The sequence below is a fragment of the Papilio polytes genome, unplaced genomic scaffold (assembly GCF_000836215.1).
Source record: "Papilio polytes unplaced genomic scaffold, Ppol_1.0 DF823177.1, whole genome shotgun sequence".
NCBI classification, from domain to species: domain Eukaryota; kingdom Metazoa; phylum Arthropoda; class Insecta; order Lepidoptera; family Papilionidae; genus Papilio; species Papilio polytes.
In genome coordinates, this window is record NW_013526027.1 from 2,020,930 (window position 1) to 2,040,535 (window position 19,606).

At 32.5% G+C, this 19,606-nt stretch overlaps 3 protein-coding genes across 5 annotated transcripts; 1 reads left to right on the plus strand and 2 right to left on the minus strand.

Annotated features, from left to right (window-relative positions):
• The first annotated feature begins 623 nt into the window (after positions 1–623).
• On the plus strand, positions 624–5,515 carry LOC106105247 (lysozyme 2-like). 3 transcript variants are annotated; one of them, XM_013285530.1, is made up of 6 exons: positions 624–642; positions 1,835–2,023; positions 2,334–2,914; positions 3,812–3,988; positions 4,396–4,469; positions 4,853–5,515. In XM_013285530.1, exons 3-6 carry the CDS (start codon positions 2,863–2,865, stop codon positions 4,991–4,993), a joined length of 444 nt encoding a protein of 147 aa, XP_013140984.1. In that variant the 5' UTR covers positions 624–642; positions 1,835–2,023; positions 2,334–2,862; the 3' UTR covers positions 4,994–5,515. The 3 variants fall into 3 exon arrangements, with proteins under 3 accessions (XP_013140984.1, XP_013140983.1, XP_013140982.1); XM_013285529.1 differs by lacking the exon at positions 624–642 and adding an exon at positions 858–937; XM_013285528.1 differs by lacking the exon at positions 624–642 and adding an exon at positions 945–1,030.
• A 165-nt stretch (positions 5,516–5,680) lies between these two features.
• Positions 5,681–13,236, minus strand: LOC106105246 (low density lipoprotein receptor adapter protein 1-like). Its single transcript, XM_013285527.1, has 6 exons — positions 13,086–13,236; positions 8,383–8,556; positions 7,145–7,250; positions 6,461–6,635; positions 6,066–6,125; positions 5,681–5,803 (listed from the first exon to the last, which is right to left on the minus strand). Exons 1-6 carry the CDS (start codon positions 13,132–13,134, stop codon positions 5,723–5,725), a joined length of 645 nt encoding a protein of 214 aa, XP_013140981.1. The 5' UTR covers positions 13,135–13,236; the 3' UTR covers positions 5,681–5,722.
• A 4,523-nt stretch (positions 13,237–17,759) lies between these two features.
• LOC106105099 (inhibitor of growth protein 5) lies at positions 17,760–19,330 on the minus strand. Its single transcript, XM_013285327.1, has one exon. The coding sequence runs from the start codon at positions 19,087–19,089 to the stop codon at positions 18,268–18,270; it is 822 nt and encodes a 273-aa protein (XP_013140781.1). The 5' UTR covers positions 19,090–19,330; the 3' UTR covers positions 17,760–18,267.
• Positions 19,331–19,606: the final 276 nt, after the last annotated feature.

The window sequence follows — 19,606 nt, forward strand, 5'->3', positions numbered from 1 at the left end:
ATTTAAGAAAATATATAACCTTTAGAGTGGTAAAAACTATCATAATCTTACTAATACGAGTATTGTAAATGCCATAATGCAGATGGATAGATGTATGTTAGAGTTTGCAGCGTAAACGACTGAACAAATCTCAATGAAAATTGGCATAAATGTAGAGCATAGTCTGGCAGAACACATAAACTATTTACTTTTGTTAACCAACTTCCCAAAAGGAAGAGGTTCCCAATTCAACTATATCTTTTTTTAATCCCACGCAGAGGGAGTCGCAGGCGAAAGCTTGTAATTAATAGTTTTACTGGATTGTCGTATTAGATGACAGAACGGAAGGTCGCAGTTGCAAGAGTCGAAATATTATTAAGTCGTAAATTTAATTAACTTACTTCCGTCGATTTTAAATTTGCTAAAAGTTTCAAAGTAGATTTGTCGGATAATTAAAAGTAATAAGTTACAGCTTCCTCTGGCATTGCGTACAATATTTTAAGTTCATTATTTTAGTTGTTTACTACTGATTAAATATACTGGTAATTACTTATACGCGCGTTATCAATAGGTTATCATTATTGGGTCTTGGTTTTCCTTTATTCATAAAGTTAGCTTTCGAACGCGACTCCGTCCGCGTGGAATTAACTACAAAACACAAAAGTAAGTATCCCAAGTACTATACTTATATACGTACGTAATACGTATAGTTTGTAAAAACACAGAGTATATATGTAGATATATATTCCAAATTACATCCAGATCTGTTTAGCAGTTTACGCTACAAACTCTAACAAACATCCTTCTAAACTTTCGCATTTATAATATTAGTAATATTTCATATACTTAAAGTTTCCTGTATTTAAGTTCAGACCATATTTTGATTATTTCTTGCTAACCTACATATATAAGCGAAATTAAATTAAATTTTTAAGTAGACGCTAAAAGGAATTCCGAGGTAACGATTGTTTTTTTTTTCTAAATTTGAAAGTCTTTTTTAGTGTTTGTTTTAGTGATTTATAAAAATCAAGACATCGAAGAATATTAACTAGTAAGTCTAAATCTAAGAAAGTTCGCACACCTGAAACTAAACTATAGCACAACTGTTTAGTCTGGATTTGATTCCTATCAGCTTATGGAGGTGCTCACTACTCGATTTTTAGATTAACAACTAAAGAGTTGAATGGGCCGCGAAACAATCGACAATCGCAATAGTTGATCGATAGTCAAAGGTGTGCCATCTCTAATTATTATTCGGTTGTTTACTTGTTACGAATATTTTTTACTAAATATCAGTATCCATTTAATTTAAAAATAGTTAATCTAACCTTTGAAGATATACTTGACATTTTGTGGTCATTTTTTTAATAGATAAAGCATAAGCACAGGGACAATAACAACTTGTTATCGTGACTATCGAATATTTATATTAAATTATTAGTCAAAATGTAAAGGAGAGATTATTTTATCTAAAACAACGAAACTATTGAAGGTATATTGCTAATAATTTTATTTTTAGGAAGTAACAACATCCAGAAATAACATCTACATATGTACTATCATATTTCATTCTACCATACTTACTTGATATCGTCAATGCTAATGTTTGGATGGATGTTTTTACTAATATCTCTATAAAGGCTTAGTGGATCTCGATGAAATTTGGCACAGATGTAGAAATGGAAGAAAACATAGGCTACTAAGCTGTTTGTTTGATTCCGTTTACGAAAACTATACAATATAGCTACCCTTTTTTTACTATGTGACTCCACATTTCCATACACTTTTCACACATAGTAAAATAAAAATATCCTAGATTTGCTTAATTTCGGATTGTCCTTATACTTTTTTTTAGGAAAAATGAAGATCATAATTAGTATTTTGATTGGAGTATTGCTTGCGAGTGTATCGAATGCTTCAGTTGGATACGAATCGATGAGGTTTTGCGGCAGAATGTTATTCTATGCTCTTACGGTAACATGTAATACGGACGTAACGCATTTATCCGCAGAAGTTCAACCGATAGAGCACTACATTCTAGACAGTAAGTATAACTTAAGATTCACCAGAAGTTCTAGTATTTTTAAACAAGCGAAGTTATTAGATTCGAAGTACATAAGTGTAACACACACAAACTGCGTTAGATTTTAGTATAATTTCAATACTTGATCAACAATAACTTTTATTTTTACCTAAACGAACTTTTGCCAAAACAGACGTTAACTTTCGCTACGCAATACATGAATGAATGCAGTAGATTTTACTGATTTGCAGTTCGTGTAATACCATAAAAATACTGATAGTATTGCTACTCATTGAAGAAGTACGTAGAATGAAATCGTCGTCGTTTACAGATACCTCGAGCAAAGAAATAGAAGAGAATGATATAGGAATTCAATCGAAACAAATGAAGCGTCAAAAGAGAAGTTTTCTTCTCGAAACCTGTTGTTATAAGGCCTGCACATTGGAAGAGCTGAAACAGTTTTGTTGAATGTATTATTGAATTTGTTTTACAAATAAAAGAATGATTAAAAAACCTTACTTTTTTTTAGTAACTGTTTCAATTTACAGGATCTTGTCGTTTGAAAGAAATGAGAAACATACGAATAAAATTACGCAGAATAGTATAACGGAATTCAATCACTTAATAAAAACAGTACTACCTGGTTTAATACTAATCCGTGATCAGTATCATGTTAAGGCGGTCGCTTATTGTATGTCTCATCTATTTTTTACATCCCGACTCTGAGAACGTTCTAAGAACTTTAGTTTTTTAACATACGAAGCTCCGGTACGTTCATTACATCACGTCTCAAATGTATAATAAATTAAAAAATTGAATCCGGCAAAGACGCGCAGAGTGGAGTGTATTACTTTGAAACAATGGCGATTAATTTGCTGTGTGTGATTTTTTGTCTTATTGTCTCAATTACAGGTATGTATTGAATTATTTTATATTTAACTCAGTATTATACAGTGTTAGCAGCAAAAGCAATCTTGCGAAAAGATTAAATATGGTTAAAAAGTGGATAGTGCGTTGGATAGCGAGGTATAATTGTGGCAAATCCTTAGGATAACCAAAGGACGACTAAAACAATCTTATGTGAAGGTAAAATAGCAATTGTTCTCTTAAAATACAAGTTACTTTCGATAGTTCCAATTAAAAATTTGATAAACCATCGTTTGTTAGACGAATATGTATGTAATTTGAAAGTTTGCACACACTGTATCATGGTAAAAACATACTTTAGAAATGACCCAGTTCCGGATTCTTAATAAAGTGTCAATATAAAGATCGCAAAGGATGAAATGACCGTTTTATCCAGAGAATTCGGGGTTATTCTTTTAACAATTCTTTGTTCATTAAACGGAATATCGACGAGAAAGCTTGTCTTGACAATATCATTCAGGTTGTAAATCTAATGAATATTGTTTGCGTGTTATTAAGGTCACATTTACAATGAATTAATGCAAATATATTTATCGCAACATTAGAAATATAGTAGAAGTAACTACATTTATTATCATTTCCGCGAATTTCAGAATATGTCATGATTGTTAGTTAATATTTGTAAAATTAAAAATATCAAAATAATTAAACAAAATGAAAACGATGTGAAAGTGAAACTAAACGTCTTATATGTTTTTATTATTATTATCTTCCTGAATTTAATCGGCGGGAAACATGTGTATAAAGATCTTCGATTGTGACAATGAAATTAGTCGATATTTTCTTGAAATTCATAAAAAATCAGTAAAGATGAATTATAACCAATATTAAATTAGGCACCTCTAACTAATTATACTTCTATAACTAATTGTTGTTCTAAAGGTGTGCACATATCAAATCTGGACGACTCTTGTCTCCGTTGTCTATGTCATGTTGCTGGATGTGACCTCGCCCACGGATGCTCACAAGGCTATTGCGGCCCCTTCTACATATCCCGGGTGTACTGGGTAGATGCTGGGAAACCCACGTTGCCTGAAGATAACCCGGAAAGAAAAGAAGGTGAACACAATCATATTTTTTGATGAAATTTGGTATCAAAATATGAGATAGAGATCTCGTTATTGTCTCTACACGTAAAGAGTAAACACATATCTTTGTTATATGTGAAAAGTCCTAAACTTATGACACATTAAGTCTATATAGTAAACTTAGAGGGTGAGATGTTAATATAAAGTTCTTTGCGAAAAAAGCCTAAATGATACAAGCCACTACCAGCAACGAAGCAAGGTTGCCATGATTACTTAATTCTCTGCTAATGGCAATGGTCTTCGTTGTCATTTACGTTTTTTAATTACGACATTTTCAATCGAAAGTTGTACAGAATTTAACCATTAACTTATTATTCCATGCGGATGAGGAAACACGAGAGCAGATAATTTTTAATATTGATATACTTTTCATTCCAGCCTTCGAAGACTGTGCTCGAGATTACTATTGTTCGGCGAAAATAGTCGAAAGCTACATGGCGAGATTTGGAAAGGTAAGGCTTTGGTTAGAATCAAGCGCCTACCTTAAGTTAGAGGTGACTTTACCGTGCTACTTCAAGTAATATAACTCGATAGAGTACTAGTAGGAGGTACCTTATTTTAAGGAAATTATCGTAACTATTGAATATGTTTTAAACAGTGAAAGTTAATGTGCATAGTTATTTTTTTTAAGTCGATTTGAATTATGGTCCACTAGCTTTCATCCGTAGCTTCGTTCCCGTGCTATAAAAAAGTTATTAGGCTATATGTATTCTTCCTGAGTATCTACATCTTTGGCAAAATTTAATCGAAATCCGTTCAGGAGTTTAGTCTACAAGCTCTAAACATCCATCTATCTAAACTTTCTCATTCATAATATTAGCAAAATGGTTACCAGGATTGTAACAGAGATGGCGTGACCAACTGTTACGATTATATGATGATCAACCACCACGGCGGCGGCGCGTGCACCGAACCTCTGCATCTCACCAGCCTGGGTCGCCGGCGCCTGCAACTCTTCCAGCAGTGTCGACTGTAACCTGCATTACCTTCCAGAATTAACGAATAATTTGCTTGACAGTAAAGATTGAAAATAGCGCCATCTACTGGTGATTGAAATGTTTAGTATAAGGTTTAATTTATTTAAAATAAAAATTGGTATTTTTGGTTTAAATTAAAAACAAAGTATAGAAAATAACATTTTATTTTTAATAAAATTACATCAGTATTGCTTAAGTTTAACTTTACGTCATTAATTATAATTTTTACAACAATAAATCTCTTTTACCGTTCAGGTAATAAGAAATTAAAATTACAAATCGAAATACACTAATGTAAGCTAATTTTTAAGTATATCTATTTGTTAAATTTAATATAACCAAATGTATTTACAACAAAAAATAAATTTGTTTAAAAAACAAAATTCGTTTTTTTTAATTTCACTGGTATATCATTTAATTTATCTAAAAATATTACCCAATTCCGGACATCCTGTATATCTGAAAATCAGTTATTATTTTAAAAGTCTCTATCTCCCATAAACTACTTCAAAAGTAAAAAATAACTACATGAAATTAAATCTTGTAGTTGTAGTATTCATAACATATATTGACATCTACTATGCTAATTATTTTGTGATCAATTATAGTTAAAAATAAACAGTTTTATAACATATTCCCGCATTTCTCAGGTATCATTTTAACAATCTTCAGTTTCAATCAGTGACCTTTACAGCTAGAGTTCAGTTATTATTTTTAAACGTAAAAAGTCAGGCAAAAGTAACAAGAGGAGCGGGCGACTGCCAGTGTTCATTATCCGCTTCTTCATCTGACTCGTCAGGAAAACGAACCTGAAATTACATCATATGCTTAGTCATACTAATAAATGCGAAAGTTTAGATGGATGGATGTTTGTTAGAGTTTGCTGAAACGGCTGAACAGATTTCTATGAAATTTTGTACAGATGTAGAGTATATTCTGGAAGAACATATAGAATATTATTTTTTTAAAATTTCACGCGGAAGGAATCGCGGGCGAAAGCTAGTTATTTTATTAAATCAACTATCGTTGACTATTTCATAAAATCTTTTGTTAATTCTAGAAGTTACATACCCATGGTGCTAGTTTTTTACTATTAGCTTGGAGGGAACTCGCTTGGTTAGCTTGCCATGCCTGAAACAAAAATGTATCACTTATAAGAGCGGGCTAACACATGAAACTAAATTATCACACTACTCAATTATTAGTTGTACAACTAAACAGTTGAATTGGCTGCGAAATTATCGACAATCGCAGAATAGTTGTGCCATAGTAAGTCAAGGGTGTGGGTCGGCTTTTAATATCCCTTTAAAATAGCTCATACCTTTAATAAATCTGATAAAGAAATAATAGAAAGTTTGTATGTTTCTTATTGAATTTCTATATAACTGTTAGGCATCTTACTGCTGCCCTGTTTTAAAAGGGGTTTCTTTGACTAAGCAGTTAAATTAATTAAATACTTTACCAACCTGGTATGCATCATTGAAGGCATGCGCGAGTGACAGCGCGAGCGCCCGCGCCTGCTTCGCCCTCGCGCATACGAAGACGTGAACCACGTGGTCCTCCTCCGAACCGCTTTCCTTCTTGCCCTCCACCACAGCGAATACACGGGCGTTTGCAGCGTCCGCGGAACAGTATGATATTCTGGAAAGATTACGCAATCTGTGACAGAGTCGGTAACAGAATTTACCCGCCATACCAAAGTAATATACCACAGAGAATAGTGTTGTGAAATACAAGTGTTTCCGCGAATAGACAAAGGTGGACTAATGTACCAGAATACGATCTCCGTTCCCTAAACTTTTCTCATAAGGAAAAGAATAGAAGGGTTAGTGAGTTTGGAGAGGGAAAGGACCTCTGGTTTTTCTATTAAAGAAGGCCAACGCAAACTGTTAAGTTGTTGAAAATATAAGCAGGGGTGGCCTCGCTATTTTTCTTCGTTTACGGTGTTCTACTATCAGTCTCTAAGTTCTGTTATGCCAGACACAATATTCATAATTGTAATAAATTGCAATTAGATATTTTTATCACAATTAATTATGTCCCATTATTAATGGCCGAGTCACTGACTTATAATATTAAGATAAAAAAATGTATTAACTATAACTACAATTATAGTTTAGAAAATAAATAATTATTAAAAACAAAATTACCTGTATATTGATACACTGAGAACATTCTGCTGTGAATCGACGTCTGTCACCAGAATGCCTTTCGCGCTTATGTCTAAAGTCACTCGTTGTAGCTTTTTGTTCGACGCTGAAAAAAAAGAATTAGTTAATAAGAAACTTGAAATACAGTCATTTGAGTCACACCTTTGACTAAACTAAGGTACAGTTGTGCGATTGTCGATTGTTTCGCAGCCAATTCTACTGTTTAGTTGCACAACTAAAAATTGAGTAGTGTGCACCTCCATATATAAGCTCATATGTATCAAAGCTAAACTAAACAGTTGTGCGATGATTTAGTCAAAGGTGTTTGCGTTTTAAAGATTTCCAAGTAAAATCAACAGATCCTTAAATAACCTACTGCGAACTAGACAATTGTGAAAATTTTGCAAAATTACCGAAATGTTATTTTCTTTAGTTGATTCAAAGAGAATAACAACATTTTACACATGTCCTTTGCAGTGTAAACCGGCGGGTAATTAACGTTTTGTAACGTTACATTTCTTTCGCGAAGAGAAACTTAATCAAAGCGCTGTGGACCATTTACGTTGCCTGTGCGATCATTAACATCATATTCCTTGTAGAGAAAGCCGCTGTACTTGTTTAGACCGTGCGAGGAATTGTTAAATAAGAGTCAAAGGAGATAATCACGAACATAACTATCTTATATTACTTCTTACTAATATTACAAATGCGAAAGTTTGGATGGATGTTTGTTAGAGTCTGTAGCATTAACTGCGAAACGAAAATGGATTTAATTTGGCAAGGATGTAGAGGTAGAACACATAGGCTATTTATTTTTGTTTTAATTACAAGCAGACAGAGTCGCGGTAAAACTAGTAATAAATAGTTTGCTTGTTTAAAAAAGCGTGGAGGAGCGTCGGTGGCTCAGTGGTTTGAACACTTGACTTGTAATCTACAGGTGTTGAGTTCGAATCCCGCCATGTACCAATGTGATTTTCGATTTTTCGAATTTTCATATGTACATAATTTACCCGACGTTCTTAGGGTGAATGAAAACATCGTGATGCAACCTGCACATATCGGCGAAGAAATTCAAAGATTTGTGTGAAGTCAACCAACCGGCACTTGGCCAGCGTGGTTGACTATGGCCTAGTCACCCCTTATTAGGGTAGGCTCCGAGCCCTTCGGTGGGGACTTATAGTGAGCTGGTGATGAATTGTTTAAAAAAAGCATTATGTGTTATTTAAATATTGTGTTACCTTTAATAGTGTGCAATGCAGAGCGAACAGCTATCGCGGTAGCCGGTGCGGAGGCTGCACGTTCGACGGGCACGGCGCCGGCATACCTTACCTCGCCTTGCTCACTAGCGCCACGAGCTTCACGCCACCAGCCTTCGCCTTCGCACTCTGCCAACGCCCACTCCTCACACAGCTCTGGGACGCAAAATTTTTTTATACACAACAAAGTTGCGACCAGTAAATTAGAGTACGCGAGCGATCGCCGAGGACAAGTCTATGAATTACCCTCATAAAACTCTTTCTTCTTTTTTAGTTATGGTAAAAAAAGAGGGTGCCATATAAATCTCGCTAAAGGATTTAGTACAGCTAAAACCCTCCCTGCCTATATGTATTCCGAGGTGATGGAATGTGTCGTATATTATCATGTCGAGAAGTAGAAATTGTCAATAAAATATATTAGTCCAGTCCATACTAATATTATAAACAGGAATGGTTTGTATTTTTGTATATATTGAAATAACTCAGAAACTACTGGGCCGATTTCAAAAATTCTTGCACCATTGAAAAGCTACGTTATCAGGCAGTAACATAGGCTCCATTTTTAATAGTTAGTCTTAATTAAAGAAGACATGTTTGTATGTTGACACATCTTAATATATATTTAGATATTTATTGTATTGATACGTTATCTAGGCCAGACGGCGATAGCGCAACTGGGCCAGGGGTCGCGATATTAGGCGCAGTAAGGCGGACCAGATCACAGATTACAACCAGTACCAACTAGCTATTACTATAGTTAGCAAACAACGAAATTGCGCAGTACTCTAGAGCATCCCGAGATCTAAAACTTCATATAGATCTAACTTCTAAACAAATATATGTATAGACTAGCTTTCGCTTAACTACGTCCCCGTGAAATTTAAAAAAAAACTAAAGTAGCCTATGTGTTCTTCCAGACTATCCTCTACGTCTATACCGAATTACGTCGAGATCTAGCCGTTTAGGCTACAAACCCTAACAAACATCCATCTATCTAAATTTTCGAATTTATAATATTAGTAAGGTTAATTATAAATTCATCAGTCCTCTTTTTTAAATTCATGAGAATTAGGTTACATTTGTTAATATGTCCTTTGATATAAATTGAGAAGTTCAATCGGGAACAAAAGGTTCGGATGCCTCTTTCTCTCTCTTTCTATATTTTTCTTTTCTATCTTAATCCATTGCTACACATAACAATAATGTTTAGAATAAGATCTTAACATTATGTGGTCTGCTTGATTTCTTTGTGTAATGTTTTGTAATAACACAAAGTGTTTGTGTGTGTGTACAACTTAATTGTAATAAATCTGTCAGTTTCCTTATAAAGAAGTCATCAACTTGCGAGTTCATTCATCGGATAAGCGTTTAGCGTTGAATAACAATTTATGCCTTTGTTTGCACAAACATTAACGAGTCAATAGTTCAAATCTGTTATTACGTTAATATAGGAAATACTTCGCAATACATCTGCACTTTATGTAATTTAGCTTTGTAATGCACAAGTCAAATAATAAAGTCCTTTGCATTTTAAGTTGGTTTAAATAACTCCAAAAGTCAAACAAAAAAATGGGACCCACCTGCAAGCATTACCTTTCGGATAAAAAAAGAATTATCAAAATCGGTCCACTAGCGGCGGAGTTATGCCGTAACATACATAAAAAAATTAAAAAAAAAACATACAGACGAATTGAGTACCTCCTTCTTTTGGGAAGTCGGTCAAAAATATGTAACTACAGACCCTAAATCTTTTGAAACTTAGCTCGCCTACGAGTAATATTTTATGAGAAACTAGCTTTTGCCCGCGACTCCGTTCGCGTGAAATTTAAAAAAAAAAACAAAAATAGCCTGTCTGTTCTGTCAGACTATCCTCTACATCTATACAAATTTTCATCGAAATTCATTAAGCCGTTTCGGCTACAAACTCTAACAAATATCCATCTATAGATTTCACCAAAGTTTAGATGAATGGATGGATGTTTGTTAGAGTTTGTAGTCTAAACTGCTGAATAATAATAATAGATTTGGCATAGATATAGAGGATAAGTCTTTAAGAACACACTGGCTACTTAAATTTGTTTTTTTAATCCCGAGGGGATGAAGTCGTAGGCGGAATCTAGTTACCTTATAATGTTGACTTTTCACCGTTTTAGACGTGCCTACGAGCTTATAAAACTTATTGTTACTAAAAAAAACTAAACATAAAAATGTAGAGCACAGAATAGTAAAAAAAAACAAGTATTTAGTATGTTACTGTTTTCTTTCAGAGAGTTAGCTTTTATTGGTAAAAATACAAGTCGCATTCTACTCTTAGAACTTTATAAATTATTTATCAACCGAAGAAAGGTTGATTGAACAGATATACAACAGCATTCCTTTTATTAATGTATGAAAAGATTTTACTGCTGTTTTCGATGACCACGATACAGGCATTGCCTAGTGTAGGCATCACCAGATTAATCGTATATTAACCACAATTTTTAATTATCTTTTAGTTGGTATAACTGTTATTGTAATTGTTAATCTCTTGTTTTTCAATAAAATTATTTCTATTTCTATTTCTAATATAAGTGTAAACTAAAGGATTATTATTAGTATTGAGTTTACCGGTAAGGCATTTAGCTAAAAGGAGACAGGGCTACGAAATACATCAACGTATCCCTTCTGCCGATTAAATGCAGACAATGCATCTACGAATTCAATTTCCAAAAAAAAATTTCAGACTCTACGAGATCTGACTCTCACCATAACAACTCAAACATACAATAAGAAAATATTAATGTCCTTCTCTTAGAAAAAAAAAACAAAGATAACATCTTGTATCAATGTGTTACCATTAAATGCCTTCCGAAAATAAAATGATTGGACTTCGATCTATATGTTATCTACCAAGGCCAAACAATCTTATTATTAGTAACTTATCTAGAAAACAGTATTAATGTCAACAAAGTTTTCTTTATATGATTTTGTTTTTATTATGCATTTCGTAGCATAGAATAATCATACAAATCTTACTAATATTATAAATGCGAAAGTTTAGATGGATGGATGTTTGTTAGAGTTTGTAGATCTCGATGAAATTTGGCATAAACGTAGAGGATAGTCTGGAAGAAGGCACACGTTACTCAATTTTTTTTTAATTTCACGCGTTGAACTCTCGGGCGAAAGCTAGTGAGATATAATTTCTAAAAACTAATATTGCACTTTGAAAACCATATGAAAAGTTATGTTTTTAAAAGGGGATTTTTATAAGTGTATAATAATAACTTATATTATATCAAGTTAGAGAAAGCTGCTTGGCTAACGGCAACATATAGGTCAATCATTCCGTTATAAGCAATATATTCCATAGATCCTGCTATACGACCGACTTGTGACAACTTTTTTCCCACCAATAGATCCGCCATTTACGTCTAGAGAGATCCCAATTCCGACGTAATTGGAGAGAAAACACGCATGCACCTGATTCGAGCGCAGCCGCCACCCAACTTGGAATTTTTAATCGAACCTTAGCAAAGCTGTAGCGGTTTTTACAGCGTGTTGCGTTAAAAGTATCGAGGTTTTCGTTTAATTTTACACTATCACTGATATAAAAACATTTGTGTCACGTCCTCCGAAAAAAAAAAAATATTGTAATTAAGTAACTAAACTCTCATGGTGATCACAAAGAAAGGAGTTGTAAAAAAGTGGGCCTTTTTTCGAAAGTCAACTATGAGGAAAACATCCATATATAAAAGATAAATGACGAAATAGAAACAAGAAACATTATTTTTTTTCTCAACCGCCATTTTGTTTTAAATTGAATTTAAAAATTTACTTTTATTCTGCAGATTTAGTTAATGAATAGCAGTGGACATTTAGTTATGACAAGGAAATATTTAACTGGATGTAAGAATGTTTGTTTCTAAGTATTTCCAAAACTTTTTATCGTATTTCGATTAAATTAGGCTCAGATGTTTAAACGTGCGTGCGTAATTAAAAAAGTACGTAAGTAAAAATTAGTTATTTTAAAAAATCTTTCTTATAAAATAAACTATTTAAGTATAAAGAAGATATTGTTAAATGTAACGCTTATTGTTAAACATAACTATTTTCCAAACTAAGATAAGCATACGCAAGACGCATTGTTGACACTGAAAGTAAAAAAAAAAATTGTCGGAATAACTTAAAAATATTTAATATTCAGTTTAGTAGACAATTAAATTTTTTAAACTAAATAAATAACCAGACGAGTAAGAGCCGCGATAAGTTAGTTAACAACAGGCAATTATTTTAGATTAACTTTATTTTACTGTTTAAAATCATTTTAGGCATATTTATAGCGGTATAACAGTAACAAAAATAATGAATTTTCCTGTTAATATGTACATACTGTGGATACATTACATGCTTTTTGTTACCTTTTGTATTTAACAACTTTAATACAAGAAAATATACAGACGAATTGAGTGCCCTTCTTTTAGGAAGTCTGTCAAAAATAAAACTGTAATATTTGGCATACAAAATTGAAAAAAAAAACAAATGTTTGTGTATTTTATTTACTAATTATTACTCTATACATTAAACTATATACATTACAAATATTACAAAAGTAAAAATATTAAAAAAAAAATAGTTTGTAATAGTAAATGAAAAAACTATAATTCTATATCTGATGTTTGTTTTACATGTAAAAAATTACTTACTTTTGTGTTTCGAGTGTGTCTTCAACATTTTTCTTATTAGTGTTGTCATTATTTTATTAATAAAAAACTTTTTAATTCACTTTATAAAAGCGGTTATCCCGCGCGAGGTCTCAGACTGACTGCGATATACGCGCGCCCTCACTTAACCACCCCGTGCTGTGACCTCCTGGTACAAAACAAGTTGATTCTGCGACTTTGCTTCCATAATTAACCACTCGAGACATTTCGAGATACTATACTTATTAATCTTGCGAGTGTTCCTTATATGATTTAGGGCCTGTCCCACCAAATTGTCAATTGTCTGATAACAATCCAATGTGTAAATATGTGATGGAAATATCGGATTTTGTTATCTCGACAGTGACGTCATTTTAAGTTATTTGAGCCTCTATCAGCCAGTGGGACATGCCCTTCATATTTAAATTAATCTCCCAGCTTGTTTCGCATCTGATCTACAATATAGTTTGTATTTTCATACATTTGTATCATCTTTCTTTAATAATTGAGCTATCAAATATAAAAGTATTTCTTAAATCTAATCTACGAGGTTAGAATATTAAAATATGACAAACTATTCAGTTTTATCGTATTAGTACATCATGAGTTTTAATGTAATCTATTCACAACCCTTTTATTGACCTTGGAGTTCATGTATAATAAATAATATGTTTAAACAATGGCCCTTCAGTAAAAATAATAACAATTGTTCTACAACGAACAATCGAATCGATTTAACAAACTCGGATATGAATCCCAAGAATATATTTATCAATATTTTCCCAAATGTCACATTGTGCTTGCCCCCTTATCTTAGTTCGAGGAAATCGGTATTGAGATATAAAAATTGACGTCCATACAATTGTGGGTTTCCACTGTGACAAAACTTGTACAAAAACATTATCGCTTTCATTGTCCTTGTAGAGTTGAATTTATTTAAATTGAGAAATCATATTTAGACAATGTTTTGTCTGAATTTATTTTAACAGAACAAACATGTTTTTACAGTCATGTGATTATGCGATTGTCTAGATATATTTGTTGTAATTTCTCATACGAATTCGATTATAAAGACGTCAACAAACACAATATACTACATTCTCGAAAACAATTATAATATACAGGATTCTGATGCAAACAGTGGCACTGTCCTGTCATGCCTGATGCAATATCGCAAGCTTTTACTCTCAAACCGACCACCCGACTTCACCGAACGCACCCTGCCTACCTTTTTTGCTGTTAAATTACAGTTATAATATTAGGGATGTGACACAAAATCGATAGTATCGATATTTTTGGTGTCAACGAACTTTGCATATTCCCGTTCTCTTTAATTTTAAAGATTCAATTATGTGTAAAGACAAGAAATTTGCTTATAATGCACGAAAATAGCCTTATTTACTTTTCAAATTAAAATAAGAAAATATTTACAAGCAGAAAAAATAAAAATGAAAACTTTTAGTATGTAGTGTGTCGATAGAAACTATCGATATTATTTATTGCACATCTCTTGATATGTCGATGCAAATTATTCCGCAACGGATAATGATATGGTCCAGTGTAATTTCCTTAATCATTTCATAGCAATTACGTACGATTCTGTGCAATTTACGCATAAAGCTTTAATGACTTTCAGTAGCATTAGAGTTAAAGATTATGAACCTCTTTAAATGTTAGCGCCTAATAAATATTACATTAACAAAACCCAATGTTAGGAAAGACTAGAATGCCTCGACATCAAAGTAACCTTAGCTCCATCTGTATGTATTATAAATAACAGGACGATTCAAATAGATCTACAACTGAACAATTTCTTTAATAAGAATCCGTTCAGTCCCAAAAAAATACTACTATATACTAGAATAACAAAAATTATTGTCAGATTTCAATAATAAGTTAAAGTTTTGCTTTATATTGAAGGCACAGTTAATTTATAAACGCCTGTAAAAATGCTATAGCAAATATGCTCAATTTTTATTTAACAGGTTTCAACTAATACACCACCACGAGTAAGACAACCAAATAATACATTTGTATCACGTTGAAGTCTTTCGTTGAAACAATATAGTTCTAAGATAAGCAATTCACTTAATTTTTTCAGAAGATCCGTTGACATTTTTATTAAAAAAAAATGAAACTGGTATTACTGGTAAATAACTAAGTTCTTTAAATAATAGAAAAGCTTGTAAAATTTACTCTATATCTTTTCATCACAACCCTATTGCTTTAGCTTAACATTGTAATATTATGTACAATAATTGTAATATTCGAATATAGTCTGATTTACTGTTATGTGAATATAAAGCAGCTTTAAAATTAGCGCAATTTTAAATTGTATTTCACGCTCAGGGACCTTTGAACAAGGTCTTTTCCGGGAACACGACAAATCCTAATGTTACTAGCATTCAACATGTTCGATTGATTTCTAACTTGTTGCTAACAAAAAGAACATGCGATATGTAATGACGGGTTTCGAAACCCTTGTATTGTTGCTTGGCTATAACTTTCATACCACTTTCACATAGACCATAGAATTTTCCTACCATACTTTTAAATAACATTGCGTTTTTTTTGACCGACTTCCCAAAAGAAGGAGGTGCTCACTTCGTCTGTATGTTTTTTTTTATATTATGTGGCAAACGAGCTAGCGCTATCTGAATTCGCCGAAAGGCATAGCGACCGCTGCCCATAGACATCCGCAATTGCAGACGCGTTGCCTACCCTTAATTGACGGAGGAAGAAACGAACATAGACAGTGTGTTTACCCCTCCTTATAGGTCTCTTCCATCATCAAATTCACTTCCCCTTCCCATTCTTTTCCTATAAGAAAATGATGGAAAGGGAAAGGCATTATAATTAGGCCTCTAGCACCACATCATTAGACGAAACACGAAATTGCTACTACTTCGGGCCTGTCTTTTGTGTGGTCGTGGTATGCACCGGCAAGCCAACCTATTCGTGCAAAGATGTTAAAGCGGGCTTTACCACTGTAAAGTAATAATAATAAATAATAATGGCGTCACAAATATATGAAAAACCCTCTATCAGATTTGTAATAGATGAACGAAATTATTATAGTTGCATATGTCAATTTTCTCATCACTTATAAAAATTAGCAGACGGAGAATACTCATTCATACAAATAAGATACTGCAAAAACCCTCCTACAATCCTCCAGTCCTACACAATCGGTCGTGTCAAAGATACGTACAAAAACGTGTGCCCACAGACCATTCACGAGATGGTATGCGTGTGCGCAAGCCACCTCACTCTGAGTAACTAAAATACGATTACGTACATGGCTTCGGTCACGCATACAACTAACTTGACCCAAAATCCCCACCGATAGCTTCCATTTCAATGCCCAAAAAAGGCTTTCGATTTCAATTATAGATCCCGAATCATTTTATTATCCAACGACATACTGTCTATAAATAAAAATTAAATCAAAATAAGAAAAACGTTGTTTATTAAAATTTCAATATGTTGAAATTAAAATAAAATTATGAATAACACTTAATTATATAAAAATTTCGAAATTCGACATTATTTCATCTAACAGTATCATAACATCCATATTTGGGATATCACACTTTTGCTTATTTTAATTAATAGAATACAATAGAAAAAATAATGCATACATAAATGAAAACAAAATACACAAGAGATGAATTAATATGAAATAATAAGTACGGTAATTTTAATTTACCTTTAAAAAACTAAAAAGGAATACTCGTGAATACTGATCTGCTTCCTTAAGCATAACAGCCGATTTCCACAAAGTATTGGGAGAACAAGAGCATTAAAGTTAAATTAAAAGGTTTAGTTGGAAATTATTACAACTAACAGAATGTGTATAATTTGGATTTACTACAAAATTATTCTATAGATAGCTCTTGTATTGGACATAAATTGGTTTTGGTATTTTAACTCGAGTTAATTAAGTTTTTATATTCAAGTAAAATTGTACATTATGATGAATTAATTACAAATATTATAATACATAAGGCATTGTCAATTACTCACTATTTTATGTAAGTTGTAATAATTGAATATAGGATATATACTTTACAATAAAAAACCTTACCAAAAAATCCATAGACATGTTCATCGGTAGACATAGCTCATAGTAACATGGCAAAAAGTCTATGTCCATTCTTTAACATCTCTTACTCAATGTTATATAAGTTATGTAATTTATATTAGTTTAGTTAACTTTCTAAGTATATAAGAGATTGCTTCATTTAAATTACTTAAATATAAATGTACATAAACATAATGTTATGTACATTGTCTCTTTATTGCTGTTTACTTCTCTATTTGTTTTTTAAAACAAAAATTGTCGCAATTGTTGCAATCAGAGCTTTTCATAAAATTGCTGAATATATATGTTAGATATTAAAATAATTAAACTTGTTTATTCATATCTTAATTTAATTAACAAGTACTTGATTTATTTGCGACAAATACAAAAATATATTCCAATACTTTAGAATTACATGTATTTATTTAATATTGTGAAACTAAAAAATTGTTTTGGCAGTTTTACATTTACTTACTACAGCTACAAATTAAGATATATATTTTGTAATATATTATCACAGATATTTGACAACATAAAACAAAATAATAACACATATGATTGAAAAAAAAATTGATTATGAAAAGAAAAATACATAAATAGTAAAAACTTTATTTATACAAAGTTTAGCACTTCATTAACATTTATACTGGAATGAGGTAAAATCTTTTCCCGATAGATGAAATTTACATAACTTGACCATATAACCATCCCTTAGAAGTGTTCATTTATTTCATCTCAAATATATTGTGACTCCTTAATTTATATATTCTTTGTTTCTTATTTACAAGTCATAACTATTGTATTAACTATTCTCTCTCATTTCAGTCAGTTTGCTTTTCATTTTAAAACATTAATCAACCAAAAAATACTAAATATGTTAGTTAAATTAAATGCTAAATATTTGTCTCCATTAGATTAACGGTTAAAACAATTCTTTCAAATTCACAGAAGGTGAAATAAAATACTATAAATAATTAAATAAATCTTAATTATCCATATGCTTATTTATAAAACTAATTATAATTTAGGCAGTCACTTCACCTCTGACTTCACAGGCATAGTCTTTTCTGCAGTTTTACTTGCGGAAGGTTTAGATGTGGATCATTTTTTCTTCCGATCCTGTGTACATTTAGGACAATACCATTTGCCTTTAGGCTTTATTTTAAGATCGACACAAGCAAAATGGAACCACTCTATGGGACAATCAGGGTTGTCACACCCTATCATCTCACCGTATGACACTTGGTGACAGAGGCAGTAGGTCGGCTCATTAGGGTCTACTGGCATGTCGAGCACATCACTCGGATGCGCCATGCCAGCGACGGAGTCCAGGTCTGCATTTTCTTCTTGTTCCTTGACAGCATTTGTAGCAGTCGTCGCACCTTTCCTCTGTACTTTCTTCTTTGCTGCCGATCTTCCATTCGCTACTGCGTCATCCTCACTCGAAGCGCCCGCACGTTTTTTCTTACCTGTAGACGCAGCTGTCTTTTCGTTAGCCTTATGCTTCTTTCTGCCCTTCTTTACAGTAGTGGTGTTAGTTTCCGGGTCCGTGCCAGGTTGCGCGGTCCGAGAGCTCATTACTTTCTCTTGAATTTCAGTTTCGAAGCGTGCGAGGTCAGAGTCAAGGCGCCGTATGTGCTTATCAACCAACTCGTACGTCTGAATTGCGAGTTGCACTTTATCGTCCCCATACTCCTTTGCTTTATTAAATAATCCCTGAATTGTGTTCACCTTTTCTTTTTTTGTTTCGTCGTCCATTTTTGGAATATTCGGCAATAATTCGTCGGCCATAAGATCGATTGTCCTCATTAGTCCATGAGCTCGGTCATCGAGATCACGCATCAATTTAAAATTTCTTTGTAATTCTATAGGCAAATGTTGAAGACTATCTAAATAATGTTCCAAATAAAGTGCTGAAGTCATTTTGCAATATTTTGTAACGACTCCACTTTATAAAACACAACTGCGATCGCAAACAGAATAAAAACCAAACTTGAAACCGTTCAATATGTTTTTGCTATTTTAATAGTTTTACTTTAAATCACTGCATTATAACTATTTTGCAAGAATTTTCATTAATAAAAAATCAAAGGTAACTTTTTTAATTTATCACCAAGTATAATACAAGCGCGATAGCAACAGCAAGCAGAGAGCACGAACAAATTATATTACGTTCCATTACACAGATTTCAAAGTTATATTGTACGGTTACAAATTACAACAGTTATTTTTCTCTTGAAAGGAAATCAAAACATTTTAATTTTACCCGAACAAATTATTTTTACATACAATCTAACCTTTGACAATTCAATTTGGTATTTAACATATAAACATTATTGCGGTAATTCTAAAAATAAATTTTGCAAGAAACAACGTTCCGTGACTTGAATAAATGCGCGGGAATCTTTAAATGTCAGATGCTCCATAACTCGTTACTCAA

What these genes read in the sequence shown, in the direction of transcription:
- LOC106105247 (XM_013285530.1), top strand. Translation starts at nt 2,863, where the DNA reads ATGGCGATTAATTTGCTGTGTGTGATTTTTTGTCTTATTGTCTCAATT. An exon ending in TAACCCGGAAAGAAAAGAAG is followed by an intron (nt 3,989 to 4,395) that starts GTGAACACAATC and finishes TTTTCATTCCAG; the next exon opens with CCTTCGAAGACTGTGCTCGA. An exon ending in ACATGGCGAGATTTGGAAAG is followed by an intron (nt 4,470 to 4,852) that starts GTAAGGCTTTGG and finishes AATGGTTACCAG; the next exon opens with GATTGTAACAGAGATGGCGT.
- LOC106105246 (XM_013285527.1), bottom strand. Translation starts at nt 13,134, where the DNA reads ATGACAACACTAATAAGAAAAATGTTGAAGACACACTCGAAACACAAA. An exon ending in GACACACTCGAAACACAAAA is followed by an intron (nt 8,557 to 13,085) that starts GTAAGTAATTTT and finishes TTTGCGTCCCAG; the next exon opens with AGCTGTGTGAGGAGTGGGCG. An exon ending in CCTTCAATGATGCATACCAG is followed by an intron (nt 6,126 to 6,460) that starts GTTGGTAAAGTA and finishes TTTTTGTTTCAG; the next exon opens with GCATGGCAAGCTAACCAAGC.
- LOC106105099 (XM_013285327.1), bottom strand. Translation starts at nt 19,089, where the DNA reads ATGACTTCAGCACTTTATTTGGAACATTATTTAGATAGTCTTCAACAT.